Source organism: Pelmatolapia mariae, linkage group LG3_W, assembly GCF_036321145.2.
Source record: "Pelmatolapia mariae isolate MD_Pm_ZW linkage group LG3_W, Pm_UMD_F_2, whole genome shotgun sequence".
NCBI classification, from domain to species: domain Eukaryota; kingdom Metazoa; phylum Chordata; class Actinopteri; order Cichliformes; family Cichlidae; genus Pelmatolapia; species Pelmatolapia mariae.
The window spans coordinates 84,252,063-84,266,906 of record NC_086229.1 but is presented as its reverse complement, the minus strand read 5'-3'; the positions used below and the strand labels follow the sequence as shown (position 1 = coordinate 84,266,906).

The 14,844-nt window shown below is 41.3% G+C and overlaps 2 protein-coding genes across 2 annotated transcripts; one reads left to right on the top strand and one right to left on the bottom strand.

The window, feature by feature from the left end:
• The first annotated feature begins 947 nt into the window (after nt 1-947).
• cdca9 (cell division cycle associated 9) lies at nt 948-3,284 on the top strand. The gene is made up of 10 exons (XM_063469019.1): nt 948-1,059; nt 1,140-1,271; nt 1,345-1,385; nt 1,465-1,516; nt 1,656-1,720; nt 1,905-1,966; nt 2,465-2,557; nt 2,752-2,833; nt 3,039-3,125; nt 3,196-3,284. Exons 1-10 carry the CDS (start codon nt 948-950, stop codon nt 3,238-3,240), a joined length of 771 nt encoding a protein of 256 aa, XP_063325089.1. The 3' UTR covers nt 3,241-3,284.
• Nucleotides 3,285-3,657: 373 nt separating this feature from the next.
• On the bottom strand, nt 3,658-7,259 carry plin2 (perilipin 2). The gene is made up of 8 exons (XM_063465198.1): nt 7,195-7,259; nt 6,912-6,957; nt 6,489-6,684; nt 6,138-6,220; nt 5,682-5,967; nt 4,988-5,166; nt 4,466-4,582; nt 3,658-4,328 (listed from the first exon to the last, which is right to left on the bottom strand). The coding sequence occupies exons 2-8, from the start codon at nt 6,939-6,941 to the stop codon at nt 3,891-3,893; spliced, it is 1,329 nt and encodes a 442-aa protein (XP_063321268.1). The 5' UTR covers nt 6,942-6,957; nt 7,195-7,259; the 3' UTR covers nt 3,658-3,890.
• Between the last annotated feature and the right edge of the window lie 7,585 nt (nt 7,260-14,844).

Here is a 14,844-nt window from a genome sequence, read left to right as displayed (position 1 = left end):
TCTAGTAAATAATGAAAATATTTCTGTTATAAAGCTTGTATTTGGTAACTTACCCGATATGAAATGATCGCTGCACAAGCGGAATCCGACGGCTGGAGGGTCCCATCTTTCAGTCTTGTTTGGCTTACTCCTGGCTCTTTTAATCTTTCAATTTAGCTCGCCTTTCCGCATCTTTGGGAATGCGGTAAAACGACGTACTTTTCTCCTCGTCTATTTGTACAACCTGGGGCGAAACAGTTATCAACCATGGTTAGCCTCCTTCACCACGGCAGTCGGGCGACTGCTGCCGAAATGGGGTGGGGGGTTATTTTCTCCCCAGAAACACTTCCGTTGTGTTTTGTGTGCTTTTGCAGCGTCTTTCTTATTGCTGGTGTTTTCTTAAGTTGCAGTCCGTTTAGCCTCTAAGGGCCACGATAATAGAGTCTCTGATTCTGATTCTGACAATGCAGCAAACAAACCTCCCCACTCTGCCCTGCTGCAGTTATTCAGGGCCTGTGGAAACCCCAGATGGACCAAGAAAGGTCACAATCACAGGGTGTTTTTTTTGTTTGGTTTTTTTGCTGTTTTTCAGCAAACCTCTAAAATGAAACCTGAAAATCTGAAAAGTGACAATTAGAAACTCTTGATGTGGAGTAAATCACGTGAATACTTTTCTGGATGTCCATTTCATAAAACAATGTCTTGTAAAACACTGCCACCCAGTGGTGAAATAAAAAAATGTTGCAAATTCTGATTACAGTTAGCTCCTTTAACATTAGTTCAAGTTTTGTGGCTGATCACTGTGAAGTGTATCCTTTCGCCAAGCAACACGGTCAGCTCTAGAATAACCTCATTACTTCCACCCCGCTGCGCGCATGGATATCTTCATTAAAAGTGCTGCGGTGTCAGGTGTGCGGCTGTCTAGTTATTTGATCACAAACTCGAGTCCACCAAAGCAGCGTGGGGAGATGGCGTCGCGGCGGACGAAAAACACAAGAAGCGTGCAGAGTAAAGAAGAGCTGAGCCGGGAAATGCGGCGCAGCAAGCTGGCTCTATTCATCCAACAGTTTGAGAAAGAAGGTGAGGTGCAGCCTCGCTGCAGCCGCACCCACGTAAAGCTTCATACTTCATTTCTGACGTCCATCCATCTTTCCTTACAGCCCAAGAACGCGTGAACGAGCTGGAGGCCAAAATGGAGAACACGCTGGCCACAGTGGAAAAAGTATTCAAAGTAGAGCTGATGAAGATGCCTCCTTCTCTTCAAAACGCCCTCATAGGGGATTTAATAAGCGGTGAGTCCTCCGTGATTTTTATTAGTTTGAGCGTCTTACATGAACAACAACTACCGACTGTTTTCTCTTGTAGAGGAGGAATTCTTAGCCAGTGAGGAATCAATAGCCAGTAAGGTGAGTTGGGTTTCTGGTTATTATCTGCCTATATTTTTATTTTTTTATTAATCATATGTTATGTTTGGACCTTTTGCAGAATGAGTTTGGTGAGGTAGCCCAGCCCCGCAAAAAGATAACCAGTAAAAAAGGTGAAATTAAGCTACATTTTTCCATTTTGTCCAGTGAGGTTAACAATTTATCTTGTCATAGTTAAAGACACAAACCTCAATTTCTCCAAGTTATTTTTTCTTTGTTTAGCTGCCATTATTTGTACTTGTATTTTTGCAGCTAAATCCACTGATTCACCAGACCAGTCTGCCCCAACCCACAGGGTCTCAGCCAAAACCTCAAAGGTAGGTGATGCAGCAGGTGTGTTTGCACAGGCATGGCTGTCACTGTGATTTTAAACTTTCCAGTCCTCATAAAAAAAAAACAAAAAAAAAACACGATCCCTGGGGAATAAAAGCAATCGTTTACATTTCTTTATTTTCTGTCTTCTTGTTTTTCTGTCTTCTTGTTTTGTGTCTTTGTGTTTAGGGAGTGAAGGAAACCAAAAGGACGAGGACATTAGTCTGTAGTAACAGCACTGGAAATCTCATGTAAGGATTAAGCTCAAAGTCACATAGTGCATGGTTATTTACTTCTATGAACCCGATCAAGGCCTTATCCAGCATTACTTGAACTGGTTTTCTTCTTAACTGGTATGTTTGTCATTACTTCCACCTGCCAAGAGTTCTCAAAGATTTCTAGATACCCAGGAGGTAATGACATCAATGGAGCTCATTAGTTTGTGAACAGAGTTTAGATCATCAGAGGAAAATTACATATAGTAGGATATATTGACTCTTTGATGGTACCATGTTGGTAACATACCAAGACCCCCAAGAGAACCCCTGACTGAATTTTTGTTGGTCACCAGCGTCAGTCTGAGCAGGTCATAAAACCCTCGCTAAGCACTTTTAAATGTGAGGTTGGCCATTGCTGCTTTTTAGTTGGCATGGGAAAAAAACCACTTCTTCTACACGGGGAGTGGAGTATGCAAACAACCAGGTAAAATGAAAGGCCGTTCAGCTGTAACACCAGCACTCTAATTGCAGCAGACCCTCAGTCATAACCAAGAGAACTCGCCGCATGGCAAGTTGCAAGACCAACGACCCGTCCCCGCTGAGCCAGTCCAGACTTAAACTCAGGTCTGTTTGACGCCTTTGTTCGATCAGAAACATGTATTGCATATGTTTTGTTTCTGGCTACAACTATTTATTTTATTTTTTAATGCTCTACAGTGTGAAGTTTAGCTCCTGCGTTGTTTTTAAATAGTTGGTGAGTACAAATACTGTCAGCTCTCATTAAAGTGCACTGATATGAGTTCTGTGTTGACCCTCAGGTCTGTGGTCTCTGCTGGTGATCTGCACTGTTCTACAGCAGGCTCTACTGCACACATCACTGTAACCACAGCACAGGGACTGGTACTTTTTTTTTTTTCTTTACATTTTTCTTTGTGCTGCCTTTAAGAGTCAAACTTGGCCTAAAACTAAGGAGTTTGTCCTTGTTCTTGAGTTCAGTGTATGGAGTCAGATTTTTGAATAGTGTTCCTTATGTGACCTGAGGTGCTGCGGTTTAACAGATACGAGACATTGATGTATTTTACAAGTCAAGTGTTTCTCTTTATAGATGGTGAGCTTTTCTGAAGAGACTAAAGATGACATTAACTGGGACATGCTGGATGACGTGGCGCGGTGCCAGATTAAGAAGCTCTCGGTAGGAGAAGGCTCACTTCATTAAAAACTTTACATAAACTCAATTTGAAACTATTATGTCTCTTTTTCAGAGTCTGATAGATTATCTGTCACAGCGGAGTGGCTGTGACAGATGACCGAAGAAACCCAAATATCCCAGTGTCCAGGATGTCTGTCCAGATGGAGCTCAGAAACGTTTTTAACTTCAAGAAGTTTCTATTATACATGTTCAGCTGTGCAATGTATTTACAATGCATTTGTGTGGATTTTAAAACTATAATAAAGATTTTTAAAAAAAAATGTTAATTCATGAGTAAGTGCCAAATTATTTGTGATGGCATTTCAAATGTGCAGCTGAGGGTTTTTTCCCCTTAAAATGTACCATGTGGAGTAAATCTTGTATAATAGAAACCAAATGGCTAGCCCATGCCTAGGTAATGGCTTACACACATTTCATGATAATAAAACTAAAAGTATTAGTCCCCAAGAACTTTCAACAATAACTTGATGCAAACTCTGAACAGATTTGACACGTTTATACTGAAGCACAGGTTTATTTTTCCAGATAAATGATTTGTATAATTGTGGAAAATGAATTGCGAAATTAGTTATGTAGTTCAAGATTCTAAACTTAAAATGTACTTTCTTGGTACTGTGGAACTACATATTTCAGGTTCTGTGCTAATACATTTGAGATTTTAAAAAATATAAAGTAAAAGTTTGCATACAAAGCTGTCAAATATTGCCACAGAATTCAGAATATTAAGCTTTAAATTGTAATGGATCACTACAGGGATTCCATCTCCACCTCCATGGGCTCCTCCCTCTGTCCCTGTGTAGAAGAAGAGCTGGAGGATGTGGCGTAGGTGCTGCTGTCTTCAGAGGCTGGTATGGGAGTGGGCTCAGGAGCCATCCGTGGATAGAAAGGTCCCACCAGCCAGTTGAGTGGCGTGTTGTTGATCAGATAATCCATGACGTTGTCCAGGGACTCTTTCATTTTGCTAAGCTGAACTCTGCTGCTGGTCAACACTGTGTCTGGCAGGTCTCCCAGCGCCTTAGCTTTGCTGAAGTTGGTGTACACCTGTGAGGCTGAGTGACCGAGGGACAGCGCCTCCTGCTGGATGTGGTTGGGGAGACCCTGCAGGCTGGAGACGAGGACAAGGCAGGTGGTCTGGAGCTGCTGGGTGAGGGAACGCGCTAGGGTCAAGGTGCGGGACTCAATTACCTGCATGGATGGAGGGAACAGATCTGAATAAATCTGCATTATCTTCCCACTTTGATTTTGATTGATAAGATAATTGCTGTGTACTCTACCATAAGTGAATCTTATGGATAATATTTTATCTCAATGTATAGCTTTACCTCTGCCTCATGACAGTTCTCCTGGTTTGGACTACTGGACTTCCATGCAACCAGGGAATTCAACTTCTTGTTCACCATCTGGTTAGCACTGTCAATGTTCTTTCTGCCAACCTCAATCTGAAGAAAAACACAGGAAACGTTTATTTTTCTTTAAGTCCAAAAGCATTGAAAGGACAGAATGGCTCTATCAGCTGGATAATAAAATGAACCAATACTGGCACGATGACTGATGCTGGCAAGCAGTGTGGTGTTTACTGATGTCAGTGAATGAGTTGTGTCATCGCTTTTTAAGGGTTAAGTATTCAAAAATGGTCTAAATACTGTATATATGACTTTAAAACATACTGGTTGTTTGAATAATGAACATTTCTTTGATATCCAGGAATAAAAGAGTAAATGTATTAGAACCCCCACCCCCCAAAAAAAGACAGACAAAAAAAAAAAAAAAAAAAAGTCCCTTCCTGTGAATCTTGCTCCTTGCTCATTATGTTTGTGTGTGCGTGTGTGAGAAAGGAGGCCCACCAGGTCAACAGTGGAGTTCAGCTCAGAAATGAACTCCATGCAGCGCTGCTTGCTATCTCGTATCTGGACCACGGCTCTGCTGTACGCTCTCTTGCGGAGCTTGGTGGAGAGAGAGCCCAGGCGGACATAGTAGCTCGGCTCCTTGTTGTCACAGCTTTTCACAGTTTTTGCCTCCAGCTCTGTCATAAGGCAGGGAAACATGGAAAATCCCAGTCAAACAACAAGGCCAAACAACAAACTATATAAAGTTGTCTTGTTTTTCTTAAAACCTAAAGTGTGGACAAGTGTAAAAACATATTAGTTGTACTTGTTCACAACCGTGAGAAGAGATCAGTTGAAAGAATCATAGTGTACAAGACTGTTTCATAAGCCTGTACACACACCACAGCTCAGCTCTTTTAATATGTAGTCACCCAAACAAGGCGCTAATGCAAATTTACACACATAATCTGATCCGGTCAGCTTTTCTGGAAACCGGACCACTAACTGAACTTTGTCACATCTTGTCACACACACACACACACGCGTTTAATCTCACTAGCTTTTATTTGTATTCCGTTTATCTGAAAAACAAACTGGAGACAAATCCACCTTTTAAATTATATGTAAAAAGTAAATCATTAGAAGTTTTTCCTTAAATATTTAAAGAAAAATCTATAGAGGCTTTTTTTCTTTGTCTTTTGAGTCCACTCACCCAGCTCAGCCTCAGTCATAGGCAAATACTGTTCCACGAGACTCTCGGATGTACTCAGGGCCGTGTCGACTCCACTGCTGATGAGCCGTGCCACTCTGCTCTCCAGTACAGTGCTCATGCTGCCGTTGACGACAGCTTTGGTCTTGTCCACCCCACCGTGCACCGCGCCCCTGGTTTTCTCCACAACGCTGGTCAGAGTGTCTGAGACTGTGCCCTTGGCACCGGACACTGTGCCCGTCACGACATCTTTAGCAGTGGTTACTACATCCTTGGCATTGGACACAATCTGGGGAGGTCCACATGCATTTTTCTTTTAGTGATTGCAGCAAAGGATGAGTTTAAAGTTTGTGAGGAAACAGCAGTTGTGAAAAATGAGACAAAGGTCACGGCTGATAACAGAGGAGATTAGCACATTTCACATTGTGAAATTGAGCTTGTTGATGAATCAATGCATACCTGCTCAGAGGGCTGGTGAAGAATCGGTAGGGTTTTCTCAATCTTGTCCAAACCTTTACAGGCAAGATCATTGGCCATGGCAACTATAGAAGAAAAAACAAAAGAACGCTTAAGATTAAATAAAGTAAGAAAATGTTCCTTAAAGTAAAACAAGTATAAAATCTAAACCGTATCAGAAGCTATGATGCTTATTTCTGCCTGATTATAAGTGGGTGAAAGGTCGCAATGCCTCAACGGCATGACTTGAACTTCCGGTTTCACAGCGTGACTCAGTTTAATCATCCCTGCAGTTTCACTCTGACCTCCTCCCACCTCTAATACCACGTCTACAGATGGATGAATGGTTCTTACTCTGAGGCTCCAGCTTGTCGATGATGGGTGAAGCAGTGGTGAGAGCCACCGAGGTGATGGTGCGGACTCCTTGCTCCGCGGCCTCACACACAGTCTTGATGTACGGGTGGTTGTCCTTTGTGCTGGAGTACACACTGGACACCAAGCCATAGGTGGAGCTGACCAGAGGAAGGCTGGCGACCCTCTCCACCACACTCTGTAAAGCCAACAGAAAGAAAAAAGTTAACGTATAAGTCTACAAATTCAGTGTAGTCTGATCCAGAGTGTCTCTGAACTCGTTTAAACATTACGGAGTGCTATTTTGCGGCTGGCTATCGGCGTAAACCCATGGTTTTAAAATTGTAAACCACATAAGACCTTTGAAAGCATAGTTTCACGAGATTTACTTAAAACTAAAGTACCTGAGGGCAAAGACTAACTCACCTGAGCTGGAATAACTTCAGCGGTTGCCATTTCTGTCCAGATAAACCTGCAGACAAAGAAAAGGCGATTTAGTTCAAGAAAACAACAAACACGTAGAATCACGACATTTTACAGCAGATAAACTGGAGGTTGTTACTTCCGTATTGGGTTCCTTAAAGTTTCTCATAGTTAGCTACATAATAATAAACACTCAAGCGAACCTTCTACCGATAGAAAGGCAATGTTACTGCACTAAACAGCAGTTAAAAAAAACATAATGAAACAGATACCAGTGGACACTTACCGAGTAACTCAACTATTTCCAAACGGTCAATGAGCTGACTGATACTGCACGAACAGGCGGCGGCTTTTTATGCGCTGCAGCTATCGCGAGATCTAGCCAAGCGCTGTGACGTAGCGTCGCTACTGCTTGTAGGGTAAAGGTAAAAGGGGCAAAAGTTTGGTCGGGGAATTCCTCTGAAATCAGCTGTCACATGAACAGGCGGCGACACAGTTCAGCCCATGGTTTCATCTCCTTTCAGCAGCCATTCAAGTTCAGTGACGACACTTTTTAAAATGTACATATTTTTAATACAACATCAGAAACAGTGGCTCCAAAGCTGTGAGTAGTCTACACTGAATATGGCTGCACTTCTTTACCATGGGTCCTATGAGAGCCTCTTGACCTTTTCCCCTACAGTCTCCAAGAACAATACACAAATGACAACGTACTGCCTTTTTAATTATATTTTGTATAAATCATCATAACAGTCAGCGGTCCAGAAGGCTGTTGTTCCTGGTAGTTTGTGGTAATTTAAAGAAATCCAAACTGTTTGGTTTGGTCATGTGAATCCTTTAAATATAATACCAACTGCAACATTACAGGTAAAACTGTCATTTTAAAAATATTATTTGGCCCCTCTACAATTCCCTATTATATTACATGATATTTTGCTTTAGCGGTTACGCTTCCCAGCAAACGTCTATTTAATTAATCATTTCCAATTATCACAAAGCCAACCTGATGAAAAATATTGTAGCTGTTGGCTTTTGGAGACCCTTTGGGGTCTGAGTGCAGTAAATCAGTCTTGCGCAGGCTCAGACTTGGCACGTTTTTCGGGATCTATGTGAGCCGGCTTGATTAGCTCAAACCCACATCATCTACGTGGGACCTGCAACAGTTCACCAATGCACTGAGATTAAAGGAAAATAATTGGCAATACAGGATGAAATATGGCCAAATGAGTCCATACGCAGACTCTGAATGCAGCAGTGTACACACACACCTAAGTATCATTATGTTTCATGCAGTAAATAAATGTTTGTATTTTGCTGTTGAAAGCAAAACATTATCTTATCATTCTTTGGTGCTAAGTTTGGGGACAGTAACTACTGGCAGAAGCCTGAAGGGACAAACAGGATTTCAGTTTGTGGAGTTAGAGTGTATATACAAACCACACAATGCACGTTTGAGTTATGTATTAAAAAACTGAGGCCATTTTCACAGCAGACTGGTTTTTGTCACCACATGGGAAAAACTAGTGTTCCTAATGTTCATCAGCTGTTTGTTAGTGTGATGCTACATAAACCCCCCAAATTGTAAGTCATTTCACAGTTTCACAGCCTTTATTACCCAGTGATTGTTAAAATGAAGATTGAGTTGAAGTTAAAAAAAAAAGTCACTCCAGGGCCTTTTTAATTCACCGTCAAAGTATTTTCTCACAATGCAGGGAGGCCAGCTGTGTATTTGCTCTCATGCAACGTCTAAGAAAGATTAGGGGATTTCTTAAAAATGACTGCAAGACATTTGACCCACACGTAACCTCTCTTAATTGATTTCTGACTGTTGTAAAGGCTTGAACAGTGCCGTACGTCAGTGGTCTACCAGCAGATAAACAGGCCTGCGTTTGCCAGTCGCTCATCGGAGCCAGATGTGTGTCTCTGGTTCGGATCCGCTTGCCAGTGTCAATGCTTATTTCTATTTTGGTACGTGTTATTAAAATGTGAATTGAGTGCTAATGCAGTTTTGTTGGATGCAACACATTTGGAGGCCAGATGAGGAAGCATGGGCTTAGCTCAGATTCCTCAGCTGGTTAATACACTGGGATCCTGGATTCAGCAGATGGACCCATAGGGCCTATTTATCAGCCTTCATGCATTTTAAATGGACCCCATATGGTCAAATAAATGTTGGCTACAGGAAACGGCAAGATTCTGCATAAAAGACAATAAGATCAAAGCTTTACAGAATAACTATATAAGAAATACTGAATAAATGACAATCTATTGAAAATGTGTCACATGTTGGGTTTAGTTGCACACTCCCACCTACATTCAGATACCACGTTGCACTGGACATTGATCAGATCATTTTTAATTGAACACGTCATGTTCAGGTGATTGCCCAATTTTATGGCTCTCAAAGTACAACCAAGAATCATCAGCGTGACATGATGAAATCTATATTTAAGGTTTACGGAGGTGTAATCTTTGGCTCACTGTGATGTTATAGCATGTAAAGGTGCATTAGGGTTCAAAGGAAATGAGGTAATGCTGTATCCAAATGAATTCAATGCTGGCTCATCACCAGCACCAGAACACTGTTTGAAGTTGTATTATGTTTGTTGGATGATTTATTTTTTTAAGAAAACCCAAAATCTACACTTTTTAAAAAAGTACACTTAGTTCATTTACAGTTTACTCGTGGAGTGTACCACTCTATTTATTTAGAATAAAATGTATTACACAAAAAAGCAATGCACTTAATTTTTTGTACACAATTTGTTTCTGCTACTGTAGTATAATAATCATATTTCCCATATCTATTATAAAAATGATTTTCAGTTTCTTATGGAGTAATTTTATTTTGAAAGTCATCTTGAGTATTATGAGTCATACTCTTTTGTGAGGATACTTGTTTATATGTAGTTTACATTATGATTACTTTGAGTCAACGCAATGAACCAACTCATGAAGCTGCCTGTACCATACATGAACTACACACTCTTTAAAGCAGAAAAAAGAATGCTTTATATGAAATACTGAGTCTTTAAAGTCCCAGTTCAGCTGAGCAGGATGTTCACACATTACTGCCAGCTTGTGTAATTCAGAATGCAGGGTTACTTTGGTTCAATGTCCTAACTTTACCCCTTTAAAAAAATCACCTGACTCTCTTGCAGGCTTGAAGGGGAAACTGTCCACTCTCAGTACAGACAGGATTTCACAACAGAAGCGCCTTATGTTGGAAATGTTGATGAAATGTTCAAGAAAGATGGAAAGAGAGTGTGAATGAAGTGATGCTGAAACTCGAGGAGCAAACTGCTCCTAGTAAATAGTAACAGGAAGTGAATGTTTGTGACCATGTGCCTGCTTTTTGCCTTTGATCTGGTAACAGCTTCTCTGCTGTTCTTCATGGATAAGAAAAAGAGCAGCTAGATGGTGAAACTTGGACACAACTAAGTGGCAGGACAATAATCCCAAACATACATAAAAACTGCTTTTGGGATGGCTAAAGAAAACTCACATCTAGCTTTGGAAACAGTCTTCCCACAGCCCAAAGCTCAATCCTATTTAAAATTTGTGGACTACGTCTAAAAGCCGGGTCTGAGCCAGAAAAACAATCAATTTAAATGAACTCTACCAATTCTGCCAAGAATCCAGCCATAATTTTTCCAGAAACTTGTCGATTGCTACCAAATATCAGGGTGAGATGCAACTTGTTGAGGTGTATGTATCGCCCTGCATGTATACTTTTGGTCCTGTGTGGATTAGAGAAAATCCAAAATAACTTCAAACTTTTGCACTCAGATCTTGTATTTTGTAAGTCATTTAACATGTATGCATATGTATCATTCCAACATGGAAAATGCTATAATTAAAATCCCCAAATTACCATGCGATTTATCCCCATTCCGGACCACAGCTCTAGTATCTCACACTTGATGGTACTTACAGGTTAAATCCACTAGATGGCACCAATGTAGGCAAAATTAACACAGACTGAACACTGTGGTGGTTCTGTTTCTTGCCTTTCCCCAAATTGTTTCTGTGTGTAGTTTGCTGTACTTTATTTAGTTTTATACATATATTACACATCATTTCTGTGGGCTAAAGTCCCTTTTTTGGTTTGGGAGAACCCCGCCCCCCAATTCCTGGCCAAACAGTGATGGACCTGCTGTGATTTAGCGCCATAAGCACCAGAATTCTGTACTCATACTTTGGATGGATGGACCATCCATCCATCCATCTTCTTCTGCTTATCAGGAAGTACAATTAGATGAATACATATTAGCCATTTGAAACCCCAGGTATTCAACGGACAAGTGGATAGCTTGAGAGGGAAGAGCTGGTAATGAGCCGAGTCTGCTGCTTCTCTCAGCTGACATGAAAAGAAAGATCAATTGTGGCAGTGAGGGCACAGAGTCTGGCAGGAGGAGACTGGAGATCCTCACATGGGATCCCTCTATTGTGCCCTCAGAGACAGGTAGGGCTGCGGGCAGCATGCCAAGACTCCCGGCTGGGTAACAGATACCTGTGGGCTACTGGGAAAGTGTCACACCTCCAGATCACACACAGCTAGAGGTGCTGCGTGAAGAAAGAGTACAGACAGGAAGAAAAGAGGGAGAGTGGGTGAACTTTCATGCTCTTTAGATCACAAGGGAAAGAGGCAGAGATGGTGCTTTAAAGCGAAGGAGAAAGGAAGTGACACGTCTTTGGTGTAGTGGTATGCTTTGGTTCACTCGACACTCGAGCACAGCAGCCAATTTAAATACACCTTCTGCCAGACAGTGCCAGCCAATAGGTGTCTGCTGCTGTCAATCAGACAGTTCTTTAAATACATATTGCAAGGTTTGAATTTCAAATGACTGAGTTCCCCAGACTGACCCGTAAATGCCTTGTTTTTAATGCATGTTTTGCTCCTATAGTGACTGTGCTCATTTTTACTCCCCAGGTACACTTTGGAATTTGATATTAATTATTATTTCCTATGCACTCAAAAATATTTAGACCTAAAATGCTGACTTTAAGCAATTTAATCACATGTTTTGTAACATAATAACAATTTAAAATATAAAATTTAATGGAATCTGGTATTTAGGGGATATAATCTTTTTTTTAGTCTAGGGCATAATTTTGTTTCAGTAAAAATACTTTAATAAAGTAAAAGGGAAAATGATAGAGTTCAGGAAAACACTGTTCAAAAACATTTCATATTAGAACAAAGGCCTTGATCATGTATTTATAGGCTGCTGGTTTCCTGTTTGGCCACATGGGGGCAGCAGAAACTGCTTGAAAATACAGCAGATTATCCCTCAACCTTCAATTTCCAACAGATGATAACCAACATGAACATTTTTAAGAGTTTTATTTCAAGGATAAAAGAACATAAATAACCCGAATTATATATTTTTTTAATTAATTATATTCAATATTTACACTTCTCTCAGTTGATTTCTATTCTCTCTGAGAGACCCCTGAACTGTTAGCTGCTAAATGCTATCATCTGCTGTTTGGTGCTGAAAAGGCAGCAGAAGAAAAGGACAGCAAACCAATCAGTATGTTTTATTCCACAATCATAGGTAGGTTGTCACCACTGTCCTCTCTCCATATAAAAAGATTAGCAGCTTTAGGCTAACGTTTGAAAAAAAGAATAGCAATTTCTACATGTGTTTAGGTCACTTCTAGTCTATTTTCGGACATTATACCTCAGTCATGCAGCTGTTTGCTAAAAGGCACCCATTATCTTTTATTGCTGCTTGTGTTGAGTCATGTTAAAGCATACCACTTTTGCTCTGTTTAGAATTACAGTCTTCTCTTAAATGTGCAAAAATGGCAACCTAATACTTATTGTTACAGGCAAACACACACACACATACACAAAAGACATTCCCCGAACCGAGCTGTCGTCATCTCGATCAAGTAGAGGTGGACTAAATATTGTCCTTACTCTTGCTGAGTGAATTTACAGGAGAACCTCTCCATCTGGGGCAGAAATAGCTACATAAACTTTTGTAGCCCTGCTGCTAAATTTGGATCTGCTTTCCAGCTTCAAACCAGCCCCAGAGCCGGAGAGGTCCCGCACGCAGAAATAAATGACATTTTAACAAAATGATGCCTGCCCTCTTGAAATAACCATTGCTTCAGCCTTTAATAAGCAGCGGATCTGCACGGACAATATGCGTTTAGCAGGGCAGCGACTGCTGATTTACTGCAACATTCTGGGCAAGTTTCTTATTAAGCAGGGCTCTGCGCACCTGTCAGATGTGATCCTCAAATAATGACTCTGCCTCATTAGACAGGACATCTAAGCAAACCCTCTACATTTCCCATTGTGTGGCCAAAAGTACACGGTTAAAGTAAAATGTGAGAAAAGGTCAATATTTGCAGCCTGGTTTTTGAACTTTATAACCTTTGCATTCAGGCAGGGCCCCACCCGGACCCCCACTTCTCCCACCTTAATGATGATTTTCAGTAATGATTTTCTCAGAGAGAAGGGGGGGAAAAAGAGGTCTCACATTTCATAGTTGGGAGGCTATTGCTGTGGTTGTTGACCTGTGAGCCACAGATATAATTGCAGAGCTGGTCAATGAGCACATACTTTGAATGGGTCAGATGGCAGGTCAGACAATGAGGCTTTTCCCTCGTGTGGCTCCAACACGGTCCCACATGACCCCACCATGTTTCAACAGTATCCCATCACAGAGCATTTTCACAGAGCCGTGCTGGGATTAGCAGGCCGGCTGTTTGTGCTGGCAAAGGGGCAGCGATTCACAGCTATATTTTCTGGGTGCCGTAGCTGACAACCACGGCGAGTCCTCGTAATTATAATATAATTGAGAATGATCTAAAACCCAATGTCCTCGCTGTGCCGTCCGGGCCGGTGTTTACAGAAAACAGCTGCTTAAATAGGCACTTAGAAGGAATTAGAAAAACATTTTTTTACGTCCCAGAGAGTGAGTACGTCTCTGTCTGTGTGCAAGTGTGCATACATGCGTGGGCTGGCTATTTGGGCACCTACACAGACAATCTCTTTGTTTTGGAAGTGTTCTCTTAAGTCTTTGGAGGCAGACGGGAGCCAAGAACAACGTGGGAAATGGGCCCTTGCTTCATTTCTGCTTTCTCTCCAGGCTTTTCCTTTGCAGTCTCTCTGTCAGCTGGCCTCCAAAGCAGTACCTGAGGCGTGCAGAAAGTTGAAGAAACCAGAGAGAATGAGGTTTGGACACGAGAGGAGTCATAATGGGAACCGAGTGGCAGCTGACAGCCAGGCCAAGCTGTCTGTCATCCGCCTCTCCTTCTCTGCCTTTCTTTTCCTCTCTCACACATACGTCGTCAGCAGAAGGCATGCACCCAACCAGACCTCTGTTCAGGTGGTCTCTGTGGGTAGCCAGGGCTGTGCTGAGCAGCACAGGACACTGTGAGGTCCTTGGCCTGCAGTGCTTAAGTGTTGCACGAGCATCAGTGTTTGCCATTCATAACTCCTTTAAAAAAAAAAAAAAAAAATATATATATATATATATGTATTCCAGGAAATAAAAGAGATGAGTCATGCGAATGTCGATGTTCTGACACAATATCAAGCACATATGTTTACTGGCATGCCCTGAAAGCAGTGCAAAACACCTGACTAATTATAACGTAAGTGCATCTAACTAAGATGATTCATACTTTAATAAGGGGAAGCCATAAAAGTTCATTAAACAAGGAAACAAAAGCAAAATGAGGTCCCTTTATATGCGGTCAAAGATGGAGCCTCAGTGTTCATTTCTTTCATGTGTTTATAGAAATTGCTGCAAAACTATATTTAGTGAGTTAGATTTTTTCACCCGGCTATCACGTATAAGTGAACACCATTCATTTTTAACTGATTTTAATGAGTCAGTAGCTAAATCCAGATAGATAAAAAAAAATCATCCAAAGGTTAAAGCCAAACATTTAAAGCTCTAAGGCTTGTTCT